The sequence below is a fragment of the Akanthomyces muscarius genome, chromosome 5 (assembly GCF_028009165.1).
Source record: "Akanthomyces muscarius strain Ve6 chromosome 5, whole genome shotgun sequence".
Taxonomy (NCBI): domain Eukaryota; kingdom Fungi; phylum Ascomycota; class Sordariomycetes; order Hypocreales; family Cordycipitaceae; genus Akanthomyces; species Akanthomyces muscarius.
The window spans coordinates 268,961-284,945 of record NC_079245.1 but is presented as its reverse complement, the minus strand read 5'-3'; the positions used below and the strand labels follow the sequence as shown (position 1 = coordinate 284,945).

Below are 15,985 nucleotides of genomic sequence, written 5' to 3'. Positions count from 1 at the left end.
CGCGGATGGAGTGGGGCCTGCGGTCGCCGGGCTTTTGTCTCCAGACATCGGCAAAGTCATTTTGAAAGAAGGCTGGCAACGGTCACTGCATGGCAGTGGAGAATTCAGTTGAGCATGACCAGAGCCCTGCGGCTTCTGCTGAAGGATTCTAAAATAGACTATTGAGGTGAGGATTGTGAAGAAAGTCCGCGAAGCAGGAGATAGTCCGACCCGCCCTCCGCAAAGTGCTGACGACGAGAGCGAGGCAGCGAGCCAACCAGAGCGTAGACAGGCAGAGCTAGGCCAAGTTCAGCAGCTTCAGCGCCATGTGCTCGCTCTGTACGCCAGGTCAGAGGACTCGACGACGGGCGAGAAGTGCGCGAGAGAGCGCTGCTGGTGCGGGTCACTAGGCGTCTCATGAAGTCTAGTTGCAATAATGGTCGGTCGCTGGTCGGCAGCTGCAAGACGAGATGGCAAGGAGAGATAAAGTTATAAATGTTTTTCAATCCCGCCTCGAAAGAACAAGCTTTTGAATCATCAGAATCAACAATTGCAGTCATCTCACTACAACTTGACAGCCCAGCACCTACCAAGCTTTTCAGCCCTACGACACATAAGTCAAGACCCTAACTTTACAATTTTCCTCCGCTCTACCAAACGTCACAATGCCTTCCCACATTGCTTTCCTTGGCGCGTCCACCGGCGTTGGCCTCAGCGCCCTTAAACACTCTCTTGAAGCTGGTCGCCAATGCGTCGCCCTCTGCCGCGAACCCAAGAAGTTGGACAGCCTCGAGGCCCACAACCTGAAGATCGTCAAGGGCAACGCCCACGACTTGGACGTTGTTTCACAGCTCATTGTTGCACCGGATGGCACATTTGTCGATGAGATCATCACCACCATCGGCGGTAAATTTTCCACCTCCAAGATGGGAATCGACCAGCCCAAGGTCTGCGAAATCGGCATGGATACTCTGATAACTGCGATTGCTTCCCTCCGCAAGAAGGGTGTCAGCGGGGCGCCGCACATTATAGCCTGCAGCAGCACCGGCGTCTCCAAGTTTGGGCGCGACCTTCCTCTGCTCATGGTGCCGCTCTACCTGGCCCTCAAGGGCCCGCACGCCGACAAGGTCAAGATGGAGGAGAAGCTGGTCGCTAGCGGCGAGAAGTTCACAGTCATCCGCGCCAGTCTGCTCACCGATGGCGAGTCGGAAAAGGCTATCCGTGTGGGCATCGAGGACCCCAAGACGGGCTTCGAGTCCAAGGCTATTGGCTACACTATTTCCCGAGAGGATGCGGGCAAGTGGGTTGCCAGGAATCTGGTGCAGGACATGGACGCTGCCTATCTGAACAAGATGGTTGTCATCACTTATTAGCCTTATGGCGCCGGTTTCTCTTGGGCTGTATTGGTTTTCGCACATAGACTAGTTATACCCGTGATTTTAAACGCTTAATTAAACACTCATCACAGCACTACTGTGCAACCCTGACTCGCATGATTTGGATTTCAATCGAACAAAGAGATCGATGAAACAAACTTGAGGCCCTTCAGGATGAAAAGAAGCGCAGCCTGGTGTAAAAAGGCAAGGCTCCGGCGTAAGATGACCGTTTCTGAGGCTTGTAGGGTACGTCACCCGTAGCCTATTAATATCAGCCTCATAGCGCTGTCGCATGCCTGGATGGCGCCATGGCGACTGGCTAGGTACCCGCAGTCTCGCAGCCTAAATAACAAGCACGCTACGACGCCCTCTCAATGCTCTTCTTCATCAACAACATCGCATATTCATCCGCACATCATCAAGAAGCCAATCTCTCACAATGGCGCCCTCTACACGTAAAAGCGCGCTGCTCCTGTTGGCGCTCGGCCTTGCCGGCCTCGGCGCCGCCTCACAAGACAGCCAGGTCGTCTTCTCTCATAACGCCGCCGTACAGCACAAGGTCGACCCAGCCATCCTTGCTGCGCTCAAGGAGCACAAGGACCCCGTCGATGCTTGGATCGCGCTCCATCCTGATGACGCTGATAAACTCGCCGAGAAGCGCCTCTTGCGCATCGCGGGTGAAAAGGAGCCGCAATGGATGACTGAGGGCGACAAGATGAGGCTCCGCCGCAAGGGCCGCAAGTTTGCCGATATCACCGATTTCGAGGAATTCTACAAGCAGAACGCCGTTTCTGCACAGTCTGGCAAAGCTCGTAAGGAAATTCTATTTGCTGAAGTTTTACAATTCGCTTTGAAGAATTGTGACTGACTCGCGCAGACCTACCGAAGCTCACGCAGCAGAGACTGGTGAAACCGCTATTTTCTCAGGTCTCCAAGGACAACATGGAGGATGTCCTGAAGCACATGACGAGCTTCTATACCCGTTATTTCGGAAGCGTCACTGGCGAAAAGAGCGCGCTGTGGCTCCGTGACCACATCGCCGACGTACGACTCACTATACACCTCATGCTGCACTGGCTAATCAGTCCTATAGATCATCAAGGATGCTCCCTTCCATACTCACATTTCTCTCGACGTGTTCCCACACGCATTCCCACAGCCATCTATCATCGCTCGATTCGAGCCCAAGGTCGCCAACTATTCTGCACCGGTCACTATCCTCGGCGCCCATCAGGATTCCATGAACTATCTCTTCCCGCTACTGCCTGCGCCTGGTGCTGATGATGACTGCTCCGGCACTGCCAGTATCCTGGAGGCCTTCCGCGTCCTCGCTCACAGCGGTTACATCCCTCGTAATGGACCTGTCGAGTTCCACTGGTATGCTGCCGAGGAAGGTGGCCTGCTTGGCAGCCAGGCTATTGCCAAGTACAAGAAAGAATCCGGTGTCACCATCGGTGCTATGCTGGAATTCGTACGTAGTGCTGGAACGGAATAAAAAGCTATTGTGGTTAACATGCTCTAGGATATGACGGCTTTCATTGCCAAGAATGCCACTGAGTCCATCGGCATCATTGAGACTTCTGCTGACAAGGCTCTGACTAAATGGGTTCTTGGCTTGGCCCAGGAGTATAGCGGCATTGATGCCGCTGTCTACCAACTGCAGGAGTACGAGAACACAATTCCAACGTATAGATGAAGACTCGCTGACCGTCCTAGGGGTGCTGGTTCGGATTATATGTCTTTCACCAACGCGGGCTTCCCTGCTGCGTTCGCCTCCGAGGGCGACCCTATCAGCGGAGAGTTCGACCCATACGTCCACGGTATCTACGACACTATGGATGTTAACGATGAGACTGGCAGATTCTCTCTTGAGGTAAGGTTTTTTTTTCGTTCTTTTTGCCCTCTTTGGAGGGAAGAAACGTAAGTTGCTAACAGATTTTTTAGCATATGGCGCGCTTCTCCGAGCTTGCCCTTGCCTTTGTTGTCGAACAAGCCGGATGGAACAACGACTGGAGGTAAACGGGTCATAAAATGTCGTCAACATGCGACAAATATGTAACCTTTTAGTGCATGACGTCGATGACGATGTATACCTTTACAAATGCAACCATCAGGTCAAGCAGATTATTGCTGAGGCCGCAAGAAGCATAACTACTGAGACTAGTGTCCTTGACTGTGGCAAAAGACGCACTGCTATTTTCGCCTTGTGACTATGACGCAAAGTTCCATATCCGTATTTGTCGATGATTAGCGGGCGCTTTGCTTCTTTTCAGGCGCGGCTACATAACACGAGTGTGCACAGCATCGGACAGCCCCGTGCTAGACAGAATGAATGCATTTCATTATAGAACTAAATACAAGAAGAGATGGGCTATATACAGGTGCAGTCAATCTGCTACTTTGCCCCAAAAACAGTATGTACTCGGAGAAGGGAAACGTCACATCGTGTACGTGCCATTTATACCTATAGCTTAGGCACGGCACTGAGAGGGAGCAAGAGTCCAGCCGGTGAGGCGGTTGGCAACATCAGTGGCGTAGCACGCAGTGCTACCGAGGCCGTTGTTGAGGTTGCTGTAGTCGGCGGAGCCGCTGTTGTAGAGACGGGCTGCACCGTAGAACTTGCGGCTGCCGTTGTCTCCGGTTGCACTCTGGGCCTGGGCCAGAGTCTGCTGGAGACCGTCGCCAGACGAGGTCCCGCTGACGCCGTCGCGGATCATCTGGGTGATTTGGCTGGCCGGGCAGGGGTTCTGGCCCGCGCAGCTGCCAGAGCCATTGTGCGACTGCATGAGGCCGGGGTTGCGGACGCCGTTGTCGGTGGTGGGCACGCGAACGCAGCCCTTGCTCTCCTGCATCATGACGGCGAGGATGAAGCGGCTGTCCACACCAGACTCGCCAGCGACCTGGTTGATGGCGCTCTTGATGTTGCTGATTTCGTCGTCCGAGTTGTCGGTGCCCCAGCTGTTCCAGCCGCACGACTTTTGCATGAGCGGGACGTTGGAGGCCCAGAGCTGGTCAAAGGAGCCCCAGGAGCTCTGGGCGGGCCAACCACTGGCAGCAGAGCCGTCGCCTTGGTAAAAGGTGTAGGAGTCGCCGTAACGGGCGACGAGGGTAGAGGGAGCCGCAGAGACGGCTGCTGCGAAAGCAGTGACAGTGATGCTAAGCTTGGCATACATGGTGGAGGAATGTACCGATAATCCAGGGAATAAATATGTAAGAGAAATGAAACTAGCTCACAGAGCTGTGTATAATATGTACAGTGTAGAGCGGTATGAAGGAGAGTCGATGTTGTTTGCAGTGTTTGCTGTGAGACTGGGGATTAACAGGCTGGATGTTGAGGGAAGTGAACGAGACTTTATATAAGTTGTTGCTTGAAATGTAGCTCAGGAAACATATACGGAGGTTGCTTTGTCCTCAAAATTTCGCCCTTTCACGACCCTCCCGGTTCATCCCAGGTACTTCACGCCAAGTCCATGGTTGCATCTCACTCGGCGTAACTTACACAGTGGCTCCCTTCCACTTGCCGATCCGTCATGCTGCTGTCTAGAACCGTCGCAGCCCCCATATCAAACGCGACTCTTCTGCCTGCAGGGGCCCAAAAGCCTTGCTGGCCAATGCCGGAATGACGCAAGCCACCGTCTCGAATTTCCGTGAGAGGGTCTGCTGGTCCAGCGCGCAAACCCCACGTTCGAGGGGCCGCCAATGGCAGCTTGGCGGACTTACCAAAATGGAACGGTGGCTGCTGTCAAGCGTCGGACGGACATGCGCCATCAACTTGCTGACACAAAGCCGCCATGCCCCCACGGATGCTTTGAGTTAATTATCGTCTACACGGCACCAGGGGCACGCCCTCTGCGCCAGAAAAGGAACCGTAATCACAGAGTCCGTCCCACTAGCGGGGGTGTCAACGTTCCATTCACCAGCGAGCTGCCGAATCGGGAATGCGCCTAATTTATTGCCAAGGATTGCTGTTTATTTAAGTGAATGAGCTAGCGAGTAGCCAATCGAAACACGCCACCAATCGTGGGAATAGATTGTGGGGAAGTATGTATGATGAGGGTGAAGAAACGCCGTCTTTTCTCTCCGGATCGATCGTGATGTTGAAGGATTGCGACAGGTAGTCAATCATAAGCCTGCTAGTAGTTAGGCTCTATTTCCGGCTCTCGACGCACGACAATGCTGCTCGACTGTTTTGGTTCCTTGACCAATTTCCGGTCCCAAATAGCTTTGGGGCATCATTCATTGTTCGACTTTGTAGCAGTGCCTCAGTGCAGCAGGAATTTGGTGCTTAGACAAACCCTGGCTCAGCGTTGTGCATCTGATCAGCACCGGCCGCCCTCACGCTAAGAATAATGTTGGATATTCCATGCAACGTACCGCTCATGTAGTACATGCCCTTTTACGTCGGAACTTCGTGAAACCGCCGATTCTCAATTAACCACGAGGCCAAACAGACTTTCTCACCTCACTAGCTACAAGTGTGTCGGCGCCAAGAGCAGGCTTAGTACTGGATTGGACGGGAAAATCTACGCAAACTAGTCAGGCACAATGGCTTCAGGTCTAGCTGACAGTGTCAGTGCTCCGCTGTGGCCCGGTCTCACGCACCTAGCGCACATGCCACCGCTAGAGCGTGTCAGACCCAACCCTCCTCTCGGCATTTGTTGAACTTGATACATCTTCCGGCATCGTCTCAGGAAAAGAAGACTCAGCCTCAGAACAAGCAGGCAGAATTCAAGAGCAGCGTCACAATAGTCCTCTCAAAAGAGGACACCAACAGCGTTGTTCAGGCGCTGGCGATGGCTCCTTGAGCGGAGCATATGGCAGCCACATTTAGTTACAGACAGTCGCGGCCGCGCCGAACGCCTACATATGCTGGCTCGCCCTTCGGTAAATTCACCTAAATAGGCTTTTAGACCTATGGACAGAAAAAGTAAAAGGGTCGTTATTTGCCCTTAATAAGATGCAAGCCTCTTGATTCTTTTATTAGAACATGTTCTGTGGTGCCTCGGCAAACTTCGGGGGGGCGTTCTCCAGACCTCTGCTAACAGACGCTGGCTATAGTTCCACTTACAATGCTTATTGCTCAGTCTCCTCCTTGCACTGCGACAGACCAACCCCGGGATCGTTAAGGAATGAGCATATAGAATGTAAAAGAAAGGAAAATGAATCTGCTTATCGCAACTACACTTCGACAGTCCAAAAATCATTGAATCTTTTCTATGAATAAAGAACAACTTGCTTATGCTCGTAAAGACTTAAGAAAGGCTTCAATTTGATGGCTTAAGATCCATGTGTGTTGAAACTAACTACATGGAGGTTGATGAAATTGCTAACAGTGCGTCTCGCCCATAAAAAGGGTTTCCGTCGGACAATTTTTGAGATCAAGACTCCCTGTGTATGAGCTCTGGGACTCGCACCCTACTCAGCAGTGTCATGTTCCGACCGCCTGGCCGCAGCACTGACTTTGTAGTCAACTAGTTGCCGTGTAAGTCTGGGCATAAGATAGCAGGAATGATTTGCAGATACATACCCACAAGAGGATGATCGCCAAGATTGAATGCGCTGACTGATGCCTCGAAGAGATCTGCCCATTCTGAGTTGATCTTTGCCTGGTTTGACGAGCTATTGTCGCATTTGAAAACAAAAGAAATGTGTCGTTCACGGCCTCCAATAACGACCGCGTAAGTGAGATGGCCGCTCGATCCATCATCGGCTAGATATCACGCAACTTAGTGCTGTCTTCGTTTCTATCACCAGTCTATTAAAATACAGACCATTTGTAGCATTGATTCGAATCTGTGTAGTCTTCTTTTCGGGTTCGATGGTCTCGGGTATTCTTCCAACCAATGTTCCGGTCTTTATCGTCGCAGTCCCATCTGTCAAGTCGACCGGAAAATTATTGGTGATGGTAAGAAGGGTATAGAACGACGACATTGTGACTGACGGGCTGATGAGATTGGCTTTTTGTTGAGTGAATGTTTTAATGATTCGATTTTTATGAGAAAAAGAGACAGCGTCAGAACATTTTCTGGAGCAAGTGTTTTAGAAGTACAAGGACTGTTTGAAATTGCACCTGCAAGTCGCAAGCATTTATATTCCTCTGGGTCTTCCCTCCTTGTCCCGTATGGGTGAGTTGAGCTGCAGTTCAGCCTCTGAATACCGATATTAATGATGATCTTATACCTTCTACATCATTGCTAACGTCATATGGCAATGCTATCTTGCGAAAAGAACATTCGTTTCGCTCTCGTGAAGAAGCACGTCATATGCAACGGTTTCGGTGGGGAGCAACGAGGGCTTGCCATTCCCTGGGCGAGGCTTGCGGGCACGAATCAGAGGCCTTGATGAAATCGATAAAAGCTGCACTGTAACAGCGATATATTGATTGACCTCTTCACAAGAGTCGTAGGCACCAATGAGCGCAATGCCGACATGCTTCAGCTGTCCGGTGGCGATGCACGTTCGCGAATATCCAGGGCTAGACTCGCGGGCTGGACTGTTGCCCGTATATATATAACGTGGTCATATATACCTTCAAGATTTCTACCTTCAATATATCGAGTGATCGATCCATTGATTTCATATACCTTATTTCACAAATCTGAACCTCGTGAGCTAGCTGTCGTAGTGGTGTTCAGAGCACGCTTGGTAAGAGCTTTAAGCAGGTATGGGAGGACTGCCAAGACCATGTCAAGACATTGTTGGTAGGGGCGGCGAGCACATAGAACGGTAGTTTCGAAATGAATAACATTGCGTCTTATCGGTGTACTCTTCAACAAAGCTGCGGGTACCCATAGGAGGGTCGCCTTGCCGAGAACTTTGACAGCCTCTCAGCCACCTGACTGAGCACCAGGGCCTCTCGGGGCCTAGGCTTCCACCAAGCAGAAGAATGTGCGCCATGAGCTTATTAGAAAACTAATATAGATATATGCAGCAATTTTCTCGTATTCTATGCATGCTTTGGATACATTCATGGTAAAAATAAGCATAGCGACATGCGTAGCAACGCATGTGTGGCTTTCTCCCAGCTGTGGCAAAGCTGGGTTCAGCTGCCTCGCCTGCCACACCATGGGCGCTGTCCCGTAAGCACATGCTACGCCCTGGGCAGTGCAGTTGACGCAAGACGGCTTCCTTTCGTCGCATTTGACGTGGCGTTGCCTGTATCGCAGCCATTAAAACAATCCAGGCTAGAGTAAAGTGCATTGTAGATGTACCTGCAGGATAAGCAGCCAGTGCGTGTTCGGGGAGCCCATTTCTTTTGTCTGCGCTTTTCCATCGCGGCGTCGCGCACACGAGCTTTAGTACCGTTGGCAGTCATGATGACGGGAGTCAAAATGGACGAATTGTCGATGCAAAATTGTTGCTCGGATAAAGAAGAAAAGGTTAATAATTGAACATATAACATTCGGCGACGAAAGTCCCTGTCAGGCTGCATTGGTAGTGAAACATAGCCCCAGCCTGATCCTCCCTACAAAGTGCTATGTATGACCAGTGGACAATTTTACCCACAAGATGATGGCCCGGTATGCTTCAAAGTGTCGAATAGTCTTCCTCGTTCGTATTTCAGCCGGCAAGAGTCGTAGTGAGAGTTCATTCGGAGGACAGCCTACTAACTTGTGGTTAAAATTGTACACCGCATAAAGCCAGCTCTAGGAACGCCGTCTCAATACAACTCTTCACTTCCCACCTTCGTCGTCGTGTCACTCCCAAGCCGGAGCCAGACAAGCTGTAAGCAGGCCGAAGTTGGTTGAATTTTCACACTCAGCCTTCTAATAGGTATTTCACCTGAACAGAGTACAGATATGTTACATTCCGTCGCAAATGGAATGTTTTTCAGAACGCATCATTCATCAAACAGACTCATCTGAAGCCGTGTCTCATTGACAAACCCTTGAAATGCTTTCTCCGTGGGCATCGGAAATGCCCACGTACGCCCTGGTAAACAAAGCCATTTCTAGCAGCAGTAGCAAGGGTATCCGGACCGGCTAGTAGCAATAAGGCCCCATGGCGGGTCACAGCCGTGCCCCCTGGCCCTCATCTGGTCCATGTTGACCTGGTAGATCCAGCCTTTGAAGGACTCAGTAAAACTTTAATAAGATATCAGAACGATCGCGACTTGCCGTTTTGGCACATGTAGACTCCTGAGAGACAGCAAGTTGGGGAGGCGCTAGTATCGTATGAATACAGCCGTCATTTCTATTCCTGCATGCTGGCATAAGACGTACTTGTGGTAGAAGCCACTGGCCGTCTGGGGAGTGTTGAGCTCGCGAGTGTTGATCGACTGGTCCGGCTGGACTGGGCTACCGAGGTCGTCGGCCGCGAGGGCGAGTAAACCGACCAGACCACGCATTTTTGACGTTCGGAGTTGATGTGCTTGAGCCTCGTATTTTTTTGGGGGGGACCAGGTAAGGAACCATCTTGTTTATTAAATAGTCGAGTATAAGCTGCGACTAACAGTAATGCCACACCATGTCGCAGTTTCTCGTCTGCTTCAATTTGTCCGCCACCTTAGCTGCCACTTTGCCGTCGATATACACTCCTTACCTTGGCATGAAGGCGGTGACTTAAATGTAGTTCTGTGCATGCGAAGCCCACAGATGGCTGTAGAGCTGCCGTGATTGCTATCAGCGGGTAAAGTCGGATATAGAATAGGAGCCATCTGTAGAGTCATCTCCTAATGGCGCTTCGTAAGCAGGTTATCAACCCGTGAGTACCCAAGGCGCAGCGAGTCAACTGCAGTGTGACAGTACGCTCACGTATAGGGAAAATGGGCTCGGTGACCTCGAGATTGGCCCTCCACGAGTAACGTGGCTAGCTGCATGGCCATCATATACTTTACTATCCTAATATTTTGTCTTGGCAATATGAACGTAGGATCGAGAGAGACTGTGCTGTGAATGTGAAGGGCGGGCGTCTATGAAGTTGAGGCTTTCACCGGGCTAAGTCGGTGTATTCAGTTTTTATATAGTGTGTTGAATACGTCCAGAACCTGGGCGGGGGGACGCAATTCCGCTGCAAGGTTTTACAGCCCCTATAATCTTTTGTGTAAAAGGTGCCGCGTCTGCTTTTTGTTGTCTCGCATACGGTCATCTGTGGCAGTAGCCTCGTTGACGTGAATATAGCCGTTAAGTTATCGTCTTTATACCCTTCACACTCCACTTCACTGAGTCGTCGTTAATATACACAAAATAGACTGCTGCCGCAAAGTGTTCGATCGGCAAGCTCCGTTTCCTCCGATAGGGAATTGTGTCCGGTGACCTTTGACATCCTGGAGCCTTCCCGGAATCGCGGACTTTTACAGTTGCCCCAGAACCAGGAAGGTGCGGATGCGATGGTTTTTAAACAGCTTCTCATTCACCAGTAAGAAGCATCTGTACCAAGTTGTTGGACGCGCAGCACTTCATCTAATACATTGCTGCTAAAAAGTGCAATAACGGATCAATGTTGCGCGATTTCCCGGAATAGGTGATGTCTGCCTCCGCAGATTGCACAAAACTGTATTTTAACATGTACTTGATAGTATGGCAGCGGAATGAGACAAAATGACTACACCTAGATGAGGGGGGCATCGCGCAAAGTGCGGTACATAAAGCAGATATGCGCTGGTGTTTCTAACATATAGATACTATTCGAGAAAATGCATGAAATTTGATGTTCATTCTGTAGCATAACACTTGCCATTTTCGTTTGACGGGAATGCGACCGTAGCACAATGAGTGCCCGGCGGCTCATTTGGTGCCACTGCCGAGATACAAGCAGCTGGCCGGCTACAGCAGCCGATCCAGACATTGTCGCCCTTTCCTGAGATTCCCGGATTCCAGGAACGACAGCTGTTTTACTTTTTCCGCCAGAATTTTGTACTTGCAGCGACGACCGTGTTCGATGCCGAAATTTGGAGTCCCACGAGCCTGCTGGCCTGCCAACGGTATCCGGCCGCGTGGCATGCTGCACTCGCCATGGCCGCCTTTTTACGACAGACCAAGCGACGCCACGAGGCCAAGAGCCACGACGGAAGTGACGACCAGCGGGCTTTAAATCAATGGCTGCAGGACGAGGATGAGCGCTACGAGCTCGAGCACTGCAACAAGGCGATGCGCTCATCCTCGTCCTGGACCTTTCCATCGTGAGCTACGCCGACCAAGAAATGGTGCTCGTCTCCTCGTTGCTGCTCACGCGCTACTACAGACTGCGCGGGAATCCCACAGGCGCCTTGATACAGGTCAGGAATGGTCTTGGCCTGCTCAACCAGTGGGACCGCTGGCAATGCACGACGGGTCAGAGAAGCGACGCTTGCCTTCCCAACTGTGTCGCAAGAGTGTCGTCGATATGGTATCCCTTTGTGCGACACTATATGGAGTTGCTCGACTCGCCTCTACATTTGGCCGCGGCTTCTCAAATGCTGCCAATTTCTCCACCTGAAATATCGAATTCCAGGCCATTCAAGTCAGTGGACGAGGTGTTCAAGGAAATGCTTGCCATTTTGATGAGTTTACGGTACTCTTGCGGTAGTAACATCTTGGTTCCGGTCCTCATTCCGAACTACCAACAGCACCGTCGATCTCACCGCAAGCTATACGAGGCCTGGAAGTGGAAGTTTGCAGAATATCGGCATTCTGCGCAGTTTGGTAGCGATGACCCGTTTGGTCAAACAAACTTCTGGGGCATCCACCTGAAGATTTTGAAAATGTACGAGCAATGCGTCTACATGTCAATGAATCTTGACCCTTCCAAAGGAAATCTGGCTTGGGATGAGCTCTCCCACCACTTTGAGCGCATAGTCGCCTTTGCTGAAGATATCATTGATACCGAGCGGCGGCTCAACGCTTACGAGACTTTCCCTGCCAAAGCTTTGATGTACATGATCCCAAACTTGGGCAACTTGCTTCAGGTAATCTGTAGCGTCGTCCGCGATCGCGCCATTCTGGGTCGGGCTCTCGTTTTGCTCAAGCAGCACGCATATCGCAGCGGATTCTTTGGCAGTGCATTTGTCGCGCAGCTTCTGGAGACCAAAGCGGAAGCGGAGCAGATATGGTGGCACGAGGCTCGCATGAAAGGCAGTTGTGAATATATACCGGGAAGTTTCATATGCAGCTTCCATCGGGTCGATTATATAGCCGCTTCCGAAGAGCCATGTTCAATCGCGGGATATGTAGCAATCACTATGACGACCAGACAGGACACAGACCAAGGCATGCGCGGTCAACGCCATCTCGTGCCCTGTTTTGGGGACACTGGTATAGACAAATTCGCGTGACTGACGCGGCTTTTAGAGCAAGTTCATATTACTGGTACTGGTCGCTAAATCACAGTCGGTATCTGAATCCAACAGTCTTCCAGTCTGTCACGTCCTCGAATGCCTCGGGTCGAAGTTCCACTGGCGCGGCATCAGTGCCATCGCCCAGCTTGGCGTCTGCCACAGCACCCGCCGTGCCCGCGCTGCCTTGAATACCCTCTGTCTTTGACCTAAAGGCGTTGAACCATTGCAGGTATATGCGTAGCGCAATGGCCAAGACAATGACCAAGGAGTAGCAGATGATGATTGTCTTGAATGCCGTGTTGTACGTCGGCGCCTCACTCGCGCGGAAGAATTGCGGACCGGCAATATTACCAGTGCAGTATGCGATGAATAGCAATGCAGTGATTGTCATCTTCTTCGTGACGCCTTTGAAGTTGGACTGCACCAGCGCCATGTTGAGCGGCATGGACGCAGGACCAGGCGACAGCAAAAAGTAGGCGAAGAGCTGCACGCCATGCGAGGGAATTTGCTTGCGGCAGTAAATGATTGCTGCGCCCACCACGCATGGAAATACAACTGCGATGATGAGGAGGCAGTTCAGCGTGCGGTAGCGGCCTGCAAGCCATCCTGTGCATGCAATGATGGCTGCAGTGAGGAGGGAGTAGGGAATGTTGATGAGTGTAGATTGCAGGCTGGTGAAATTGAATGATTTGACAATAATGTTTGAAAAGTTTTGAGTGCCGCTGTTGGGAATCTGTCCAAGGATGGCAATGCAAAAGATGAGCCACGTCTTGGGATCGATGAGACACTCGCGAACCTGCTCCCATGAGAAGCGGGTGTCTTCGGTGCTTCCCGTTCCAGCGACGATCGTCCGGCGGGTTGCAACTTCGCGCTCCTCTGGCGTCAAGAATTTGGCTTTGGAAATTGTGTCAGGGAGGAAGAGGAACATGGGAATGGTCCAGAGGAACGTCGCGACACCAAGAATGATGTACATCCAGCGCCACGGGTGAATATTGTCCTCAATGTGGCCGACGCCAAAGGCGATCAGGCTCGAGACCAAGCCGCCGACTGAGTTGCCCGCAAACCAGATGCCCACGCGTGTGGGCATTTCATCGCGCGTGTACCAGGTTGACGTCAAGAACATGAAGCCGGGAGTGATGGTAGCCTCAGCAACGCCCAGCAAGAGACGAACTGCCATGAGGCCGCCAAAGTTGGTGCATGCAGCCGTGACGGCCACAGTGACGCCCCAGAACGCCGTGTTGGCGCTTAGATACTTGCCGACGGGCAAGCGGGCAATGAGAAGTGTGGTGGGATACTCCCAGACGAGGTAGCCAAAGTAAAAGATGCTGCTGACCCAGCTGTACTGCTGACCGTGGAGGTTCTGCATAATTAGTACTGGTGTCAACTCAGTACCATCTGGGGTCACTCACTGTATCCTCCCTCAGGCCAAATACGGCGGCACTTGAGAGAATCACCTTGTCCATAAAGTTGAGCATGTACGTGACAAAGAGCAGCGGAATGATTGCCCGATCAATCTTGCGCAGTACGCGGCGGGCGACAGTCGCCTCATCGCAGCCGCTCTCTTCCACGGTCATGTTCGAAGGTCCGGCCATTGTGTCTTGAGGCTGAATCAGTCGCTGCCTCTCCCCTTCTCGCGACATGGGCGGGACGACTCTTTATCCTATGAACGACAGATAAGGGCGGTCCGGTCGGTCGGTGAGTCTATCAAAAAAGCGCCACCCCCACCGAAACCGTAACTAGTTACCAGTACACGGCCGGCAGGCTAGCGCTACAGAAGGCGTAAACATGCGAGTCAGGCCCGCGCAAGGTACCCGAGTTCAGGGAATTGGACGTTGATAATCCACTGCCGCGTGGGTGTAGAATGGAGAAATGGAGAATGGTGGCGGGGATGCTAGCATTGGAGTTGTATTGGCCGGCAGCGGAGCGACGGCAATAACGACGGCGCGGTGCCGGCGGGCTCCGGCACCGTTTTCTGTTATCAGAGCTTAGCGTCCGTCTCTTCTACTCGTCCAAAAAAATTGTTTGTGAAAAATTGCAAAAAGAGAAAAAATGAACGGCCTCGAGATATCGCCGTTTATCGCAGGCCTGCCCAAGGTCGAGCTGCACATTCACATTGAGGGCACGCTCCAGCCCGCGCTGCGATGGAAGCTTGCGCAGCGCAACAAGGTCCCGTTGCGCTTCAGGGACCACGAGTACAACACCTACGAGGCGCTCCTGGAATCATACCGCGTCACCTACAACCACCGGCCGGAGCTGGGCGGCCGCAAGGACGTGCCCACGTTCCTCGAGGCCTACTTTGCCGGCTGCGAGGTGCTCATCCACGAAGAAGACTTTTATGAGCTGGCCATGGACTACCTCAAGCGCTGTCGCGAGATGAATGTGCGCTACGCGGAGCCGTTTTTCGACATTCAGGCGCACACGCGTCGGGGCGTCCCGGCGGAGCATGTGCTCAATGGCTACCTGCGGGCGCAACAGGATGCGGCGGCCCAATATGGCGTGCGCAGCAACTGGATCTTTTGCTTCATCCGCGACGAGCCGGTACAGGACGGCGAGGCGGCGTATGAGACGGCGCTGCCGTGGGCAAAGCGACCCGGCGGAAAGGGTCTGTTTCATGCGGTTGGCCTGGCCAGCAATGCCTACGAGCGGCCGCCGAGCTTGTTTGCCGATGGCTTCGCAAGGGCAAAGAAGGATGGCCTGCATGTGACGACGCATTGTGACTTTGGGCAAAAGGACACCCACGAGCATATCCGACAGGCCATTTTCGATGTAGAAGTTGAGCGCATCGATCACGGTCTGGATGTGCTGGACAAGGAAGAGCTCATGGCGGGACTGGTCGACAAGGGCATTGGTCTAACGCTGTGTCCGCATGCCTATCACCGACGAACGGCGACCGAGGTGCTGTTCCCCAAGCTGCGGCAGCTCCTGGATCGTGGCGTCAAGTTTTGCATCAACAGCGACGACCCTGTGTACATGCACGACGTGTGGATTGATGGCAACATGGAAAAGGCATACCACCTCGGATGCTTGAGTGAAAAGGAAATGGTGCAGCTGGCGAGGAATGCGGTGGATATGTGCTGGGCGGATGAGGACGTGAAGAAAGAGATTTATGGCGAGCTAGATGGTGTGCAGATTAGTTAGATAGTAGGTAGGCTAGTACTGTAGAAGGTATAATAATGCAAGTTAAGCCTATATAAGGTATACAAGGTTAACAGGATTGACTTTTACAAATCTATGACCATATAATTTTGTTATATTTAACTCTATTATTTTGAGATGTCAATATATAGAGACAGTTGCAGTAAAATAAATATAAAAAAGGAATTTAATAGAATAGACAACAGAGTTATACTAATCCTAGGTTAGCAGGCTTACTTCC

At 51.8% G+C, this 15,985-nt stretch overlaps 8 protein-coding genes across 8 annotated transcripts; 3 read left to right on the top strand and 5 right to left on the bottom strand.

Annotated features, from left to right (window-relative positions):
* Positions 1–644: 644 nt before the first annotated feature.
* LMH87_009328 (uncharacterized protein) lies at positions 645–1,352 on the top strand (the record flags this gene model as incomplete). The annotated part of the gene is made up of 1 exon (XM_056196303.1): positions 645–1,352. The coding sequence occupies one exon, from the start codon at positions 645–647 to the stop codon at positions 1,350–1,352; it is 708 nt and encodes a 235-aa protein (XP_056053466.1).
* A 442-nt stretch (positions 1,353–1,794) lies between these two features.
* Positions 1,795–3,374, top strand: LMH87_009327 (uncharacterized protein; the record flags this gene model as incomplete). Its single annotated transcript, XM_056196302.1, has 6 exons — positions 1,795–2,167; positions 2,233–2,399; positions 2,449–2,826; positions 2,878–3,020; positions 3,072–3,228; positions 3,300–3,374. 6 exons carry the CDS (start codon positions 1,795–1,797, stop codon positions 3,372–3,374), a joined length of 1,293 nt encoding a protein of 430 aa, XP_056053465.1.
* A 452-nt stretch (positions 3,375–3,826) lies between these two features.
* On the bottom strand, positions 3,827–4,528 carry LMH87_009326 (uncharacterized protein; the record flags this gene model as incomplete). Its single annotated transcript, XM_056196301.1, has 1 exon — positions 3,827–4,528. One exon carries the CDS (start codon positions 4,526–4,528, stop codon positions 3,827–3,829), a length of 702 nt encoding a protein of 233 aa, XP_056053464.1.
* Positions 4,529–6,770: 2,242 nt separating this feature from the next.
* Positions 6,771–7,286, bottom strand: LMH87_009325 (uncharacterized protein; the record flags this gene model as incomplete). Its single annotated transcript, XM_056196300.1, has 3 exons — positions 6,771–6,826; positions 6,883–7,065; positions 7,127–7,286. The coding sequence occupies 3 exons, from the start codon at positions 7,284–7,286 to the stop codon at positions 6,771–6,773; spliced, it is 399 nt and encodes a 132-aa protein (XP_056053463.1).
* A 932-nt stretch (positions 7,287–8,218) lies between these two features.
* Positions 8,219–8,670, bottom strand: LMH87_009324 (uncharacterized protein; the record flags this gene model as incomplete). Its single annotated transcript, XM_056196299.1, has 2 exons — positions 8,219–8,510; positions 8,567–8,670. 2 exons carry the CDS (start codon positions 8,668–8,670, stop codon positions 8,219–8,221), a joined length of 396 nt encoding a protein of 131 aa, XP_056053462.1.
* A 636-nt stretch (positions 8,671–9,306) lies between these two features.
* Positions 9,307–9,702, bottom strand: LMH87_009323 (uncharacterized protein; the record flags this gene model as incomplete). The annotated part of the gene is made up of 3 exons (XM_056196298.1): positions 9,307–9,419; positions 9,473–9,519; positions 9,578–9,702. The coding sequence occupies 3 exons, from the start codon at positions 9,700–9,702 to the stop codon at positions 9,307–9,309; spliced, it is 285 nt and encodes a 94-aa protein (XP_056053461.1).
* A 2,953-nt stretch (positions 9,703–12,655) lies between these two features.
* On the bottom strand, positions 12,656–14,201 carry LMH87_009322 (uncharacterized protein; the record flags this gene model as incomplete). The annotated part of the gene is made up of 2 exons (XM_056196296.1): positions 12,656–13,969; positions 14,019–14,201. The coding sequence occupies 2 exons, from the start codon at positions 14,199–14,201 to the stop codon at positions 12,656–12,658; spliced, it is 1,497 nt and encodes a 498-aa protein (XP_056053460.1).
* Positions 14,202–14,658: 457 nt separating this feature from the next.
* On the top strand, positions 14,659–15,747 carry LMH87_009321 (uncharacterized protein; the record flags this gene model as incomplete). Its single annotated transcript, XM_056196295.1, has 1 exon — positions 14,659–15,747. One exon carries the CDS (start codon positions 14,659–14,661, stop codon positions 15,745–15,747), a length of 1,089 nt encoding a protein of 362 aa, XP_056053459.1.
* Positions 15,748–15,985: the final 238 nt, after the last annotated feature.